Source organism: Penicillium argentinense, assembly GCF_028826775.1.
Source record: "Penicillium argentinense strain IBT 30761 chromosome Unknown utg000004l_segment0_segment0, whole genome shotgun sequence".
Lineage (NCBI taxonomy): Eukaryota > Fungi > Ascomycota > Eurotiomycetes > Eurotiales > Aspergillaceae > Penicillium > Penicillium argentinense.
This window is the reverse complement of record NW_026622663.1, coordinates 1,896,926-1,912,401: the sequence shown is the minus strand read 5'-3', so window position 1 is coordinate 1,912,401 and position 15,476 is coordinate 1,896,926. Positions and strand designations below refer to the sequence as shown.

The following is a 15,476-nucleotide window of genomic DNA, read 5'->3' as shown; positions in this document are numbered from 1 at the left end:
TTCCAAGTGTAAGACCGATCGCCTTCCTGCAGGGTACCTATACTAAACACAATCACCACTTTATGCGGATTAGCGCTGACGCCTCCCCTGTCCATAAGCTGATTGGTACCTGGGTGCACGGGGCAGCAATGCAGTGGATTTCAGCCCCATCCCCCACCATCTGATCAATCAAATACGAGAAATCCTCAACTTGAGAACATCCCTTGCTGTCGTACAGGCTGCCCACGTGGCTTCAATCGCAGTATGCAATCAAAGTTAGCCGATCTGGTCACGGACACAAACATCCGAGTCGAATTCCACGCAGATTTCGTCCATCGCTTCGCGTTCAAATCCAGTAGTGCGGGTGGCAACTAAGTACGACGTAAAGAGCGACTAGATGTTTGGCAGAAGGATCGAGAGCTCGGGAGGGAATCTTATGGGTCCGTTTGGCTGTATCGGTGTCTTACGAGTGAGGATCAGGCGGAGCTTCATGCTGTTGAAGAGCTCAGTAAAAGGGATATCTCTTCTGAAAGATTAGCTTTGTGAAAGAGCTGGAGACTATCGCTAAATTTTCGCAGAAGGTTTGATCATGATTGAAAAGGCCGTTGACTTGCGGTGACTGATTTCTATAGTATCACGGCCTGTTTGTCGAGTTTCACGGGTGGGACGAAAATGACGACTCGGTTTTTATCGCTATGGAGTACATCCAACATGGCGACCTAGCTTGCCACTTAACAGCCCAACTGCCGGAGGATGAGAGCAATCGTTTATCAGGTTGCGGAAGGGCTGGATCATCTGCATAGAAATGACTTTTTCATCGAGAACTGAAAGCCGAGATAATTTTTCGCTATCTTAACATTTGTGGATGAACAAAAAGGCGGTAATACCGCGACGCTAACAGTACATGCTGAATGTCCAGAACATATTTGTTGTCAGAAACGCTCCTTACTGGGTCAAGATCGGCGATTTCGGCTTCAGAAACCGCCTCAAGGAATACAGTTGTCTGCATTCCAGAGTAGGCACACCCGTTATTCTTGCGCCAGAGATCGAAAGCATTTATCCACCAGACGTGGATGGCCTAAGCATGACCTATTTCTATTCGGAAAAGGTTGATATCTGGTCTCTTGAGATTCTGGCGTTCTACCTACGTTTTCACGCACTTCCCTTCACTTTGAGAAGACCTCTAGAACTCTCAAAATATATTAATGGAGGGACCTTTCCCATTTCTCTCATCTCGTTACCAGACCTCAAAGTCAAAAGTGTGTTGACTTCTTGATGACAGCGATGGCCCGCGATGCTTCAATGAGGTCCTCTGCTTATGGTGCCCTTTTGAGCAAGTGGATGACGCAACGGCCTTCTGAGTTTGCCTCCGCTATGGGATGTCTGCAGATGAGCAGGTGGTACCTGGTAGTGGAAAAAAATCCTTCCAAATACCGCAAGTCCAGAGCTTGAAGAGAAAGCCACCATCAAAGCAAATATTAATACGGCCATCTCGCCAACAACTTCACGCATACAAGCCGCAATGATGCTACCGCAGAAAATGCGCTCAATGACCCTTCCACACAGCTTGATGACCCCAAAACTGAACTATTGAAAATAGTGGCGTATCTCACGAGCATGGGAAGTCTCTCTTTCATCGAAAAGAGTACGACAATGCTGAGTTGCTCTTGAAACAGGCCTTCGAAGGTCGCCAAAAGGTTTTTGGATTAGAACACAAACAAATTTTACAGTCCATGTTTGGGCTTGCTCTCGTCTAATTCCATCAATCTCAATATGCAAACGCAGAACCAATTTTTCAGACCATTTCGGACACGCGACAAAGGATCTTCGGACCAAACCACCCGGACACACTCGTCTTGGACTCGCAGGGTCGTGGAAGGCACTAGGGCAGTTTGCAAAGGCTAATTCCCTCTTCCAAGAAATTGCAGAAATACAAGCGAGAACTTTGGAGCCGCAGCATTCGCAAGCGTTGGGAACGCGAGGGAAGGTCTTGACACCTACTCGTCCGTTCCCAGAGTGGGTAGATGCCGCTGCGTGTACGCGGTGCGCATTGCGGTTTATATCTCCTAGCCAGAAATGTCGTTGTCGGAACTGTGGTCGAGTCTTTGATGAAAGGTGCTGCTCGAAATACCTTCCCTTCTCACATTTTGGAATTTCGCAGCCTTTCCGAGTCGACGATTACTGCTATAGTCAACTCGTTTCACATACGCCTTCACCACCTACCTCTCCCGGTCGAGTTGCGTCGGATAGGAATTCGGCTCCTGAGCCCAGCTCTGCGGATATCTGGGAATCCAAATCGAAAAGCCCTCATTCATCATCCAACTTATCCGTGTCCGGATCCAGAGGGCATCGGAAGACCTATGCTAGTCATCTTCGCATGCAAGACGAGATGGAACGTCCTGTCGCTCTATGTCACCCAGGGAGCTTTCTTCGTCGTTTGACAGTGCCAATACCCTCGTTTCCGTCAAAAGATTCGATGAGGCGGAGCAAATCTTTCGCGATGTGCTCGAAAGTCAAAGAAGAAATCTCGGAGCATACAACGAGGCAACACTCCAGACAACACACATTTTGGCCAGAACGCTATACCTTCAGGATAAGAGCGAGGAAACAGAGAGGGTATTTAACGAGGCAGCTGAAGGTCGGAGACAATCCCTGGGTCCAAATTACGAAGACTCTGAACTCTCTACAATGGGCGGGCATGGTTCAAAATCTGCGAGGAAAGTACGCCGTCTCTGTGTCCACCCTTGAAAAGACCGTTAAAGGTCGGGAAGTGCTCTTTGTGTCCATCAATGAGCATACCTTCGAGTCTCTCGGGTGGTTGGGTAGCTTACTCGGCAGACTCGGGAGACTCGAGGAAGCGGCGGGTGTCTATTCTCAACTGGTAAAAGGCCAGAAAGAAATATTCGGGTCTGACGACGAAGACACGTTGGATTCGATGCAAGAACTCGGAAGGCTATACCGTGTTCTGGGAAGATATGAAGAAGTCGAGGAAATTTTCAATGAATTGGTCCAAGGTCGAATTGGGACACTTGGATCAACTCATGGGGACACTGTCAGTGCTGTCAAGCGGCTTGGTATAATGAAGTATGATCTTTGCAAGTGGACTCGGGCTGAGGGGGTCTTTGAAAGGGTGGCGAGGTATCACAAGGACAGGTTTGGTTTGGCTCACCGGGAAACAATCCGGTGGTTGTGGTGGCTAGTTATGACTTTGGAAATTCAAGGGAAGCATCAGATGGAAGAGCCGGTTCGAAGGGATATTGTTCAGGGGAAAGCAAGCCACTTGAGATATAAACACCATGAGAAGTTGGAGGCTCAAAAGATTCTGTCGGCCTTGTGGGAGGTACTAGCAGAGAGCTGAGTATGATCAGCTTGGTTCATCTCGACCCAGAAGAGGAACTTCCTGGGCATATTACGCGACACTGGAAATGTTCGGTTGCTTTGGTGTATGATCTATAACGAGTCGGCATGGGCGTTGCGGTTTACACTTTTGTACAAATTTACGACAGTATGAACATCATTTGAGGCAATTCTAGAATTTTTACCACGTAGCCTCGGGCTTTTTCATGTTACAAAAATTAGAATCTCGCTCGTCCCAAGAATGTGCCGCCCAAACATCATGGCGCGCCGCCCCAATCGCCAAGCCCCATCCCGTCCTGACGCCATCCCAATACGAGGCTCCAAAAATAGCAATCTTCACTCAAACTGACCTCATCTCGCGTGAGTAGTCCGCCAAGCTTAAAAGAGGCTCTTGCTAGATCGCATTCAACAGGAACAAGCCCAAAGTAGGAATAATCATCCTCGTGTAGATTCTTAGTGTGCAAGGTCCGGTATAGATACGAGCTTGGCGGGGGCTTCATCTACCGGGATACGATTTCTGTGGTTAAATTTAGAGGGATGAAGGATGTTGTTTGAAGTAACCACTTCTGACGAAAAGATATAAAGCTATCAGAAGATTCATCTCTTTTTATTGTCTCGCCGGGTTCAGTGCATCTCCTCAACTACATTGCGAACATTTTCTTCATTGAAACAACAATGATTTTCAGTAGCGCCCTTTTATCTCTTTCTCTCGCAATCCCCTTCGCTTCCGCGTATCATCTCGCTGTCACCGACCAAAACAGCAAAACCGTACGAGTGTTCCCTCGCGATGCTTCAAAGTGGAACAATGATGCCATCTACTGGTCCTTCACGGCCGATGCAGGCCTAACCTGGCCCTGGGAAGACGACGTCTGGGCTGATCTCTCCGACGTGAAGATCCGCAAGACAGCAGACCGAGGTTTCGTGGCACTAGTTGCGGCATCTGGAGGCAAAGTCGGCATGATCGATATCATAGCCGGACAAGAATCCACCGACCTGGACGACGTCATTTGGTCGGCCACTCCGGGTGACAACCCACACTCACTCGAGCGTATTCCCAACCTCGGTGCATTTGTGGCTGCGAGCTCTGACCCGGGGAAATTGACGCTCTATGTCCCCACCGATGCGTCCGATGTGAACAATTTGGACAAGATCAAGAAGAGCCATGAGTACAGTATCAGCAAGGCACATGGAGTGTTGTGGCATAGTGAGAAGCTATGGGCCATTGGCGAAGATTATCTGTACAAGTTTGATGTTGTTGGCAAGGGAAAGGATATCAAGCTGGAAAGAGATGGAAGCCCGATCGCTTTGCCCAAGGTCCCACATCGCGCGAGGAATGGCCATGACCTCTCGGCCAGTTATAAGGATCCCGACGTTCTCTTGTTGACGCACACTGCTGCTGCGTACACATACAACGTTAAGACCGGGAAGTTCAAGACGCTTATCAATGAGGAGAAGATCAAGTCATTGGTACAGGCCTCGTCGGGTGAATATGCTTGGATCAAGGGTGAGAAGAATGAGATGGGGCAGTATGTGTCGTTCAGCGATGAGAGTGCACCAGGTACCGTAACAGACAAGAGGGGATGGGGCGATGCGGAGTTCTACAAGGCGAAGATCTTCGACCCGGACTATGAGTGAGTGCTGATAGTGGATGGAAGGTGTCGTTTTAAGCTTCAATAGACCGATGAAGATCGGATGATTACCTTTTGATCATATTTCATCCCAAATTCAAACGTCTCAAAGGATTCGTCTCAAGGGTTTCTCTGCCTCCAATAAGACTGTCAGATAACAGATGCGGTAGATAGTCGTGATGTAGAACAAATATCGAAAACGAGAAAGTCGCAATAAGACGGCCTACATCTGAGCAGCGTGGTCGCATGTGGGATTTCCTCGAGACAGTATAAGTTCCAGGTCTCTCTGGACACTGCCGTTGACTACCAATTCAAAGCATATACGCAAATACGCAAAAATCAATCCTGGGTTGGAAAAAGCAATTCACGGTGAAGCCTATGTACGAGACGAAGCAACCGTCCAGAGCTTAGAGCGTGGCAACGCAACTAAGTTCAAATAACTTTTCCAACCTCAGACCACCATGTGTGTCCATATCCATTTTCCCCTCAAAAAAACCGATCCATTGCCGAAAATTTCAAAAGGTGAACGCGAAGCATGATATCATCCGTACAAGTAGCCAGCCGCAGCCGGTAAGCCTTCGTTCGATGCAGTCGTGTGGTGCCGATATCAAGGCGAATAGGTGTTTTCCGTCATCGTAGAGATCCGGTCCGTTCACGACTCAAGGGTGTTCTTTAACGTGGATGGGCAATTTATGAGCCGGGGTTGGGGTTCATCTGTGAGTTGAGCGAGTCAGCCTTCCTGTTCCTTCTTCTCGGTCTCGTCTTGTGTGGATAGGCTTTTTTGCGGAATTGTGTGATGCGTGATGGTTGTGTGGGATTTAGCCGGTATGTACCTTGCGCTTGCCACCGGTCATGGTCACGTTAACGAAACGGCGGGTGTACTGAACACGCTTGTAGGCGCGGCCCTTGGGGGTCTTGGGCTTCTCCTGGGGCTCGACCTGTATTCGAAATCTCAGTTAGCATGGCGGTTCTTCTCGATGGTCGGCGCTTCCGGACACACAAAAGATCATGGTGGCGCAGAGTTCAGAGGAATAGAGGGAGTACTTGCCTTGGGAGTGGCGGCCTTGACCTTACCGGCACGGGCGAGAGATCCGTGAACCTTACCCATGTTGGATGACTGTTGGCGATGGACAGGAAAGTGGGAGTTGCTGGAGGGTGATGAAGCGAATCTCGAGAACGGCCACAATAGGGTTGCAAAATTGGGAGTGCGACTTGTGTGGGGCGGGCTTAGCGAGTGCTGCGGATTAAATGGTTGGTCCGCTGCCGATGCCCGATGCACGGGGTGACTCGGTGATTAGTAATGAGAGCGGGGACCGAATCAGGGAATTTTGTATGCCTTGGAATCCGGGCTGTAAGGCGGTAAGGCAGAAACATCATTTCCGCTCGATACTAGAGCATATGTTGTTCCCAGAGGTATCAAATTCTCTATACCGTCAAGTGCTATATTAAAAGTTCAATGACAATGACAGAAACATATCTCAACGCCTTTTCGATATACACCCAGATCTTCATAAGCTCCATAAATGCAAGCAGCCACCGTTGCACTCCAATAATCCATAAAACTCACTTCGCATTGGCCTTTTCTCTGGCAGCCGCTTCTTCCTTTTCGCGTTTTCTTGCCAAGAACCGCTCCTTCGCGCTGGACTTTTCGCCTGAACCCTTGGAACTGCGGGTCTTCTCGGCAATCTCTTTCTGTCTCGCAGCTTCGGCCTCTTCTTCTTGCCGAGCACGCTCCTCCAGTTGCGATGCGATCATTTCGCTCTGACGAGCACGCTGGCCAGCACGGCCCTGAGGACCCATATTGGCTCCAGGTCGTCCCGTAGGTCGAGATGTAGTAGGCTTGGGAGCCGCGGCTGGTGCTGCCTTCGGCTTTGGCGCCACGTTCAAACCGGCAGACAAAAGTTGGCGTTTGTCGACCACTTGGCCTTCGTCGTTGACAGCAACACGAGCACCCTGAGCATTGAGTTCAGCTGCCTTCTGGTCCTCTGTCTTTTCCTCTGTATCCTTCGCGGTATCTTCTGGTGCCTCGCCGTCCTTGATCCGGGTGGCTGCTTCTTCCGCGGCCTTGACGACTTCCTGGTGTCGTTCCTCTCCGCGGGACAAGACATCGCGATAGAAATTAACCATACCAGCGCCACCATTCTTCTTCTGTCGTTCTTCCTCTTCCTTGTCCCTCTTGGCCTCTTCTTCTTCCATCTTCCGATTCTCCTCTTGCTGTTTTCTGTAGGCACTCGTAACAAAGGTTTCCTTGTCCGCGAACTCGTCGCCTTCGGCTTCGCGTTCCTTGGCAAGCTGGCGATCGCGCGCGCGCATTTGGTCTCGCTTGCGGATCTCGGCGCTGCGTAGCAAGTTTTCCATATACTTCGGGACTTCGCTGTTCGTCTTGTTCGCAGACTTCTCGGGCTTAGTGTGCAGGCTGTCGTACACAGCATCATAAGAATAAATTGAAGGATCCAACTCTTCTGCCTCCTTTGCATGTTGTTCGCTACTGCGTATAGCTGAAAGATTCGAAAAGTTCTCCCCATGACCAAGTGGTTTCTTCGACTTGTTAAGGCCAAGGTGCATTTGCTCCTGTTGTGCTTTTTCTTTCACCTCTTCCTCTTCCTCATCATCATCAAATATTGAACTCTTGGTCGACGGCTTAATGGGAGGTTTGCTGGTGCCCAATTGCATCTTTCGTTTCGACGGCGGGCCGGCGTTCGAGGACGGTTTGGATAGCTTCGGGGCTGGTTCGTCCAGCCCACCGAGGGTAGTAACTTCGATTTCACCATCATTTCCCTGTTCTTCATCTCCTGAGTCGTCGTCGAATATGGTGTTCTTGCGCTTCTGTCCGAGAGCATTGCCTGGTTTTGGGCCTGACTTCTTGCTGGCAAGGTTTAGCCCTGTAGAGAACTGCGGTGCCATGATTGTGAGGTGGTCGCTGTGACCTTGGCGATCCTCTTGAGCTGCACAGGTAGCAAAGAACTGCTATTATCAAAAGGTTGTGGTGGCTGCGGCCGAATGATGTGTGACGTCGGCTCGCGGTCAAAAGTTGCGATAGCAGCGATAAAGCAGGGGCTATCAATCATGTGACTGGCTTTGCGGGGATTAGACGAATACGCGCAGGTAGCGAAACCAGTAATTAGCAAAGATTACAGGTATTCTCTTAACATCCATTCTTAATTAAAGTCACTTTGCACCTCGTTCTGCGAAACTTCGATGCTGTTGTGCTTGGAGTTGTATTCAAGTCACCAGATCATGCTACCAGATGACATTGCTCCCCACATGTACGAGACTGAATATATATCTTGGATAGGAACTATGGAGGCAACAAAATTTGAATATTTCAGTGTTGTAGATCCAAAATTACAGTTCACAGTGGCTAAATACATCTTCCCAGGAACTTTAATCAGATGAAACCGGGTGTTGCTTGGTGCACAATACAAGATCGCGACGTACTCCCGGACCAAACCATAGCTCAACAATCACGTGACCATAACCAAATAACGGCGGGCAGTCGGCGATCCCCTCGAATCTCCGTCTATTCTCCGCACCCAATCGCCAAAATGTCGTACTACTTCACCATTCTCTCGCCGACCGATACGCCGATATTTAATATCGCATTTGGCACCTCTAAAGGAGGCGGCGATGGCATTGCGCGCTTCCGCTTCCCCGACACAGCGCAATACATGAACCAATTCATCATCCACTCCAGTCTCGACATCGTGGAAGAAGCGCAGTGGACAAATGGCGGGATGTAAGTGTTAACCTCCCTCGAATATTCATTGATCAATCCCCAAATCATTGGGCACTGAATCTAACATTCACATAAACAGGTACCTCAAGCATGTCGACACCTACCCTCCCGCCGCGGCCTACATCTCGGCATTCCTTACCCCCAGCGGCGCCCGCTTCCTCCTCCTCCACCAACCGCCCCAGCTTCCTTCATCCGGAAGTACGAGTACTCTTGGGGCATCGTCTTTACTCGGCGCTGCCGGATCAACTACGCGCGCCTCATCTAGCTCCGTCGCTGCGAACCCGACATCACCGCAGACCGAGGAGGCGGTCCGCCAGTTCATGAATGAGGTGTATGAGAGCTATGTCAAGACTGCCATGAGCCCCTTCTATAAACAGGGTATGGAAATCCGGAGCCCGGTCTTTAGGTCGAAGATCACGGCGGCTGGGAAGAAGTGGCTCTGAAATCACTCGTGACTTGCGTTTTGATTGCAAGTTCAGTGTTACATGTGTTGATGCAGCGTGGCGTTGGGATTTGATTTTTGTCTCTCTCATGTCGATAGAACTTTGGGTTGTCTATTGCATAGTATTTTTAATTACTCGACTGTGGAACCTAAACCCTTATGGATACCCAATCCTTTACAATTATAGAGTGCAAGATGAATGGAACTGCATTTTTCAAGATAGATCATCAATTCTGACGAGGCCAATTTGCACCCTGGCTCTGCCAAAAATTGAATTTGACCAAGTAATGAAAACGTTGGTTGTTTCCAATGAAGAGCTGTCTAAACAGCTCTGGCGAAGAAGCTCAAAAGTATAAGTAGAAACGAACCCGAAATCCAGGTTGAAATTGGGGCTGTGCATAGCCATAGCCAGCAGAAAAGAAAAAGGAATTCATGCACCGAAACGCCACCCAATTCCTCCCAATTCCGAAGAGCCAAATTGGAACCGCTAAAATAACCCAGGAAAAACAAGAAAAACAATGAAATGACCAGAGTTCACACGGTCATTTGAGGAGCCAGCTTCTTCATGGTGACAGCTTTGAAGTTCTCGACAGCGTTCACTACATCATCGATTTTGGCAATGGAGCCGAAAATGCCGCCCTCCATTTTGACGGACTCAACGGTTCCGGTGTGAAGGGCAGGCTCGCTTGCCGCGGAGCCATCCTCCAGGAGCACGCAGTCGAATCCGCGGTCGTTGGCCTCGCGCATTGTGGTTGACACGCATACATCAGTGGTCACACCGGCAATAACAAGATTCTTGACGCCTTTGTTGCGCAAAAGGAGCTCGAAGTCAGTGTGCGCGAATGCCCCTCGACCAGGCTTGTCAATAACAGGTTCACCGGGAAGGGGATAAAGCTCATCTACAGTGTCGTGCCCCATCTCACCACGAATAAGTAGGCGACCCATTGGGCCGGGGGAACCGATACCCAGGCCGGTGCTGTTGTTGCGAGAGCGATAGTTTTCCCGACTGGAAAGGGTAGAAAGATCTGGCCGGTGTCCTAACATCAGAGTCAGTGAATGGAGTCATGGGAATTGAGTATGGCAGTGGACAGTTTTACCTTCGCGAGTGTGGTACACGGGGAATCCTCCGGAGCGGAATGCATGCAACAATCGTTGAAGCTTGGGGATAAGAACTTGGGCAGCGGTGATATCATATCCTTGGTACTCGAGATATCCACCGGGAGCGCAAACTGTTATACACGTAAGTTACTGTACTGTTCGATGCTAATTGCATGGTGCATCAAAAACTTACAGTCTTTCTGCATATCAATTAGAACCAGGGCTGTCGTGTAAGGTGTGAAAGTGGCATCATGAGGCCAGTCATATGGGACTGCCGGGAGTTGGCCCTTTCGAACCTTCTGCTGAGATACTTGCCGGGGCTTCTCGGCAACTGGTCCGTGGTTATGTGTCGCATTCAAGACCGTCAGAGTCCATATGCCGGGAGTTCCAGCTGCAACGAGCATGAACGGGCAGTCCATCAGACGGGAGGTGCGTCGCCGCTTGCGTGTTTCTTCAGTCAGGCCATTGCGTGGACGATAGTGTCCTCCACGGTCACAACGCAGCCATACTTTGGCTGTCCGACCAGGTTTCTTTTCTGTAGGCGTGCTTGATGATTTGACGACCACATTGTAACCATTGGCCTTGCCATGCGATTGAACTGCTGCGAGTAGGGATGCTCTGGAGAAGGGAAAGGTTAGCTGGGACGAAGCGAAATAAGGAGGGGGCCTTCGAGACTAACTTGTCAGGGTATGTTCCTTCCGGAGGAGGTATCAATTGAGTCGCCAGGTCCGGAATGTCTTGGAGATCGCTCGGCGCGTCCAAATTGAGGTCGATGGAATCAGACATGGCGGGCGAAACGGGGTGGCCACGCGCTCACGGGTCGTCAGTCTGCACGAAGAAAAAGGAAGAGGTTAGTCTGACTGTCACATCTTCATGGCAAGCTTCCGTTCATGCAGAATCTCGTCGTGGAGCCCGGTGGGAACTGGAGGGGCGATGGAAAACAAGTGCGTGGAAGCAATCTCGACGATCAACCTGCGACCCAAGGATTGCAGTGCGTGGGTATAGCGACCCCAGATCGAAGTCTGGGGAAGGCAGTGGGACACCCCGTCGCCCTTCCAGGGACTCGAACAATGCGGGAAACAGAGCAACACTTACCTCGCTCGGGACGATGGGATACCCCAGAAACGACCCCAGGACGTGGATGAATCGAGATCGCAGGTGATCCGAGTGACTTGCTCTTTGGGGCCTAGCGGGGGTCAGCCAGTGCTGCCTGAGGCCGTAATCAGGCCACCATCGGGCCAGAATCAGGCAGAAAGGCCACAATATTCACCATACCGGGACTAGCGCCGAGCTGGCCCCTGACGACCGCTTGGCTGGTGCGACCGAAACATCAACACCCGATCTAATCAATGATCCCGCCTTTGCGACAACCACCTTCCACCGCGAGAGTCGCCCGCCGACTCGAAAGGTAAATTCATCGGCCTCGCCGGATTCGGCCTGTTCGTCTCTCGTGCATCTGCCTCGCTCTCCCGGTGGAGGGTGCAAGTCGACTCTCCACAACACCGATCTTCTGCGTCACCGCCTCGCCGAGGGGCTCTTATCAACAACGCACGGTTGTTGACGCTGGCCAGCCACCCAACTGCATAAGCCTTTGAGAGGGCTTTTTGGGCGACCGAACGCTTGAAGAACCCATTCTCTTGCGCTCTCCTCTGCATTATTTTCTTTGAAAGCTGGACTCGCGGTCGTCATTACGACCCGCGCCCAGACACCCAACGCCCGAAGAATGCCTGCCGCCGAAGATGCGCCTACCGAACCGAAGCAACATTCGAGCAGCTCTTACAAAGATGAGCTCGCACACTACAAGGCTCAGTATGAGCAGCTAGAGTCGGAGCTGGCCGATTTTCAGGTCTCCAGCCGGGAGCTGGAGGCGGAGTTGGAAAAGGACATCGAAGCTTCGGAGAAGCGGGAGCGAGGGCTGAAGGAGAAGGTTGATACTTTGCGGTATGAGGTGGACGAGTGGAAGGTATGATTCTTTTGAGCTTTTTTACTCTCCAGTGCCAAGCGCAAGAACTGACTCGGTCGCAGACCAAATACAAGCAGTCTAAGTCTGAGGCCAATTCGGCGCAGAACAACTTGCAAAAGGAGGTCACCTTTCTTCGCGACTCCAATCGTACCCTCCAGCTCAAGCTACGCGACATCGAGGTAGCGAACGATGATTTTGAACGACAGGCCCGGAACACCACTTCGTCCCTGGAGGACATGGAATCCAAATACAATGTTGCCATCGAGCGCGGTGTGCTCCTTGAGGAGGAAATTCGGAGCGGGGAACAAGAGCGCGAGGGCCTCCGGATTGAGAACCAGCGGCTACGAGATGAGCTGTCTGATCTCAAGGTTGAAGCGGAGATCGTTCAGGAGAAGCTGCGCAACGCCGAGGGCTATGGAGGGTTCCGTCGTCGCAAGCCGACTCCCCTATACCGCAGCCCGTCCACCCCGCATACGCTGGAGATCTTTGACCGTTCTCCTGGTACGGCGACCTCTTCGCCAGTGTTTGCGACTCCTCCCGCTAAATCAAACTTGGCCTCCTCCACCGCCACTCCTCCTTCACCTCCTATCTCGGAGTCCTCTACCAGTTTGCGCCGATCAATTAATGCAACCCCCACATTCCCTCGTCAAAGAGCAGCAGGCACCGACCCTGTCACCTCTCGGACCTTGCACAATGCACGAACCCAACCTCGCCCCGTGCACTCTCGAGCCTCATCACTGGCCTACAGCAATGGCGGCCGTTCCACTCCCTTGATTTCGTCCCGCGCCAGCTTGTCACGAACAAACGGTAATGCTGCGCCTCGTCCCTCTGCATTGCCCAAATCGGGCTCCCTATGTCAAATCCGGGGCTTGATCGGTAAGATGCAGAAGCTTGAGGAGCGTGTCCAGTCTGCCAAGTCGCGACTCCCGGCTCCTTCAGAGACCTCGTCCCGGGGCTCTCCTCATTCCCGAGCTGGGTCCGTGATGGGAGACAGCCCGGTCCCGTCAAACGTCACAGTCCGGAGAAGCTCGCGTAAACGACTGAGCGGCAGCAGCTTTGGCTCATCTGTCCGAGATAGCGAAGGTACACCGTCATACCTTCCACAAAGTCGTCAGTCCTTTGGGGCTCGGACTGCGGGGGATAGTCGTCCAAGCAGCCGGACCAGTTACTCCAGCCGCAGTTCCTTTAGCCAGAGCGTTCACTCTGGCGTCCCCGTGGGGGCTCGCCCTGAGAGTCGGCAAAGCCGTCCCGGCGCCAAAACCCCGCTAGGACACTACTCGACCAACCCAACCACCGAAAGTCGACGCCCGAGGTCCTCTCTCAGCAACCATGCTGGACAAGGTTCTTCGGTTGGTGGCATGTCCTTCATTGAGGAGGACCTTGATATCACATCAACTCCAACGACATCCCGGATTCCCCAAGAGTTGCGCCGACCATCGGTTTCAGCCACCCCGAGCCTGAAGAAGCGCACGACGAGTGGCGTTTCGGCCATCCCCACCCCCGGAGCTTCAAGACTAGCATCGGGCCCGGTACGATGCCGCCACCGACAGAGCGGAAGACGCAGGTGAACGATCTGGGCGAGACATTTTGATTGATGCTTCCATAGATATTTTTTTCTAGTGGCATCTTTTCGATACATCGTTTCCCTTGATTGCGAGCATTGGGTTTGCATATTCATTTTCTGCTTCTTTGGTTTTTTTTTTTTTTTTGCATTGCAGCCACCTGGATAGTGGTCTTTTTTCCTGCTGTAACGGCGGCATCATGTACAGTTTCGGTGCTCATGCGCGGGAGGACGAGAGACAGAACGTCTTTACTCTAAGCGATCCGGGCGCACGCGCCCTAGTTGGCTATTACTACTTAGCCCTTTTTTGTAGCCTTGGATGGATTTCAAGGCGTCCCAAGCTGTGTCTCAGCATCTCGTTTCACGTCGCGAAGCGTTTGATAATACCCAGATCTTATGTTCATATTGATTCCACTGTAGTTCATTTTGTTGTAAAAAAAGGTGACGGTAACACTGCCGCCTCAGGAAACAATCGACTCCTCCCGCCGCCCTGAGCTCTCCCGGAGCACCCTGATCGCTCACCTCCGATGCTCCGGCTGGCTAACGTCAGCCCTTCTTTCTATGTTTCACTTCTTCCGACGATAAGCGCTTTGCTGCCTATTGGGCCAAGAAATGATCTACTATCACATTGCTTGTACTCTCCAGCCCTTACTCTTAAACCCATCGCCTAACGACCAGGATCTTTTATTCTGTATAAAGAAAAAGAATTTCCCGTGAAGTCATTCTCTATTATTTCTTCTTTTCAAAATAGTAATTTATCTTTTACTTTATTTCACCGAAACCTCGATCTGAACTAACATAAATATTCCTTAGTGTCTCCGCCTGTCAAGGGAAAAGTCACTGAGATCATTACTGCCTAGATGCCTGGCATAACCGAGTCTGAATGAGCGGTCATCTTACGGGGATAAGACCTTGCCTACAAAGTGATACGCTTTGAGTCCCTCAAGCGTTAATCTAGTGTTTATGAGGATATACTCATTCTGTCCTAAATTCCTCTTGCCTACTACCTAGTCACCTGGTACCAACCAAACTGGCTATTCTCTCTACACCATAGGATTGACAACGCTTAATCAAGGCTGACGGCACCTTCGAAAGGAAACCACTCATTTAAAGTAAATAAAATCAGCCTCTCTTGGAGCACAAACAAATCCCCAGCTATGAAGCTCTAGGTTGGAATATAACATAATCGAATCACGCCAATCAGTCCTTTTATTGGGATCGGGCAAAGACAGAAGGGTCAAAATGGTATTATCTCACATTAGAACTCCAGATCACTAAAGACAACCCGCATCATGGCACCGTCCAGCGGCAAGGTATCGAGGATCTTCTCAACATATTCCGGCCAGTCGTCAATCCACTGCAAGAGGGGGAAGATATAAGTGTATTCCCAGTACGAAGGATACCATCCACCCGTTTCCCAACCCACAAGTGTAGCTACTTCATACTCTTCTTTATTTGTGACAAATTTAACGATCTGGCAAGTTGAGGATGCGGCCCACAGGGCGGCAAGAGAGACTTAGACTAGCGGTAAAATCATGTGATTTCCGAGCCGATACTTTTCAACACGTAACTTGGAGGAATGAGATACCAAGGCGCAGGAAGAGACAGAAGGATTATTGTTCCCTGCCAGTAGCACACATATCCCTTCCCACAATCAAGATAGGATTTAGCAAGAGAAGTAATACAAGCATACTTCTCATATCCATTATCTT

At 50.7% G+C, this 15,476-nt stretch overlaps 6 protein-coding genes across 6 annotated transcripts; 3 read left to right on the top strand and 3 right to left on the bottom strand.

Moving 5' to 3' along the window:
- Positions 1–4,011: 4,011 nt before the first annotated feature.
- On the top strand, positions 4,012–4,971 carry N7532_003623 (uncharacterized protein; the record flags this gene model as incomplete). Its single annotated transcript, XM_056616117.1, has 1 exon — positions 4,012–4,971. One exon carries the CDS (start codon positions 4,012–4,014, stop codon positions 4,969–4,971), a length of 960 nt encoding a protein of 319 aa, XP_056476474.1.
- Positions 4,972–5,654: 683 nt separating this feature from the next.
- On the bottom strand, positions 5,655–6,072 carry N7532_003622 (40S ribosomal protein eS30; the record flags this gene model as incomplete). Its single annotated transcript, XM_056616116.1, has 3 exons — positions 5,655–5,678; positions 5,798–5,902; positions 6,013–6,072. 3 exons carry the CDS (start codon positions 6,070–6,072, stop codon positions 5,655–5,657), a joined length of 189 nt encoding a protein of 62 aa, XP_056476473.1.
- Positions 6,073–6,527: 455 nt separating this feature from the next.
- On the bottom strand, positions 6,528–7,868 carry N7532_003621 (splicing regulator NSRP1-like domain-containing protein; the record flags this gene model as incomplete). The annotated part of the gene is made up of 1 exon (XM_056616115.1): positions 6,528–7,868. The coding sequence occupies one exon, from the start codon at positions 7,866–7,868 to the stop codon at positions 6,528–6,530; it is 1,341 nt and encodes a 446-aa protein (XP_056476472.1).
- Positions 7,869–8,509: 641 nt separating this feature from the next.
- On the top strand, positions 8,510–9,143 carry N7532_003620 (TRAPP subunit TRS20; the record flags this gene model as incomplete). Its single annotated transcript, XM_056616114.1, has 2 exons — positions 8,510–8,700; positions 8,780–9,143. 2 exons carry the CDS (start codon positions 8,510–8,512, stop codon positions 9,141–9,143), a joined length of 555 nt encoding a protein of 184 aa, XP_056476471.1.
- Positions 9,144–9,676: 533 nt separating this feature from the next.
- On the bottom strand, positions 9,677–11,026 carry N7532_003619 (cysteine hydrolase family protein; the record flags this gene model as incomplete). Its single annotated transcript, XM_056616113.1, has 4 exons — positions 9,677–10,179; positions 10,240–10,371; positions 10,434–10,858; positions 10,920–11,026. The coding sequence occupies 4 exons, from the start codon at positions 11,024–11,026 to the stop codon at positions 9,677–9,679; spliced, it is 1,167 nt and encodes a 388-aa protein (XP_056476470.1).
- A 937-nt stretch (positions 11,027–11,963) lies between these two features.
- On the top strand, positions 11,964–13,732 carry nde1 (nuclear distribution protein NudE; the record flags this gene model as incomplete). Its single annotated transcript, XM_056616112.1, has 2 exons — positions 11,964–12,203; positions 12,266–13,732. Coding segments are annotated over 2 exons (1,707 nt in total), but the record flags the coding sequence as incomplete, so codon positions are not given.
- Between the last annotated feature and the right edge of the window lie 1,744 nt (positions 13,733–15,476).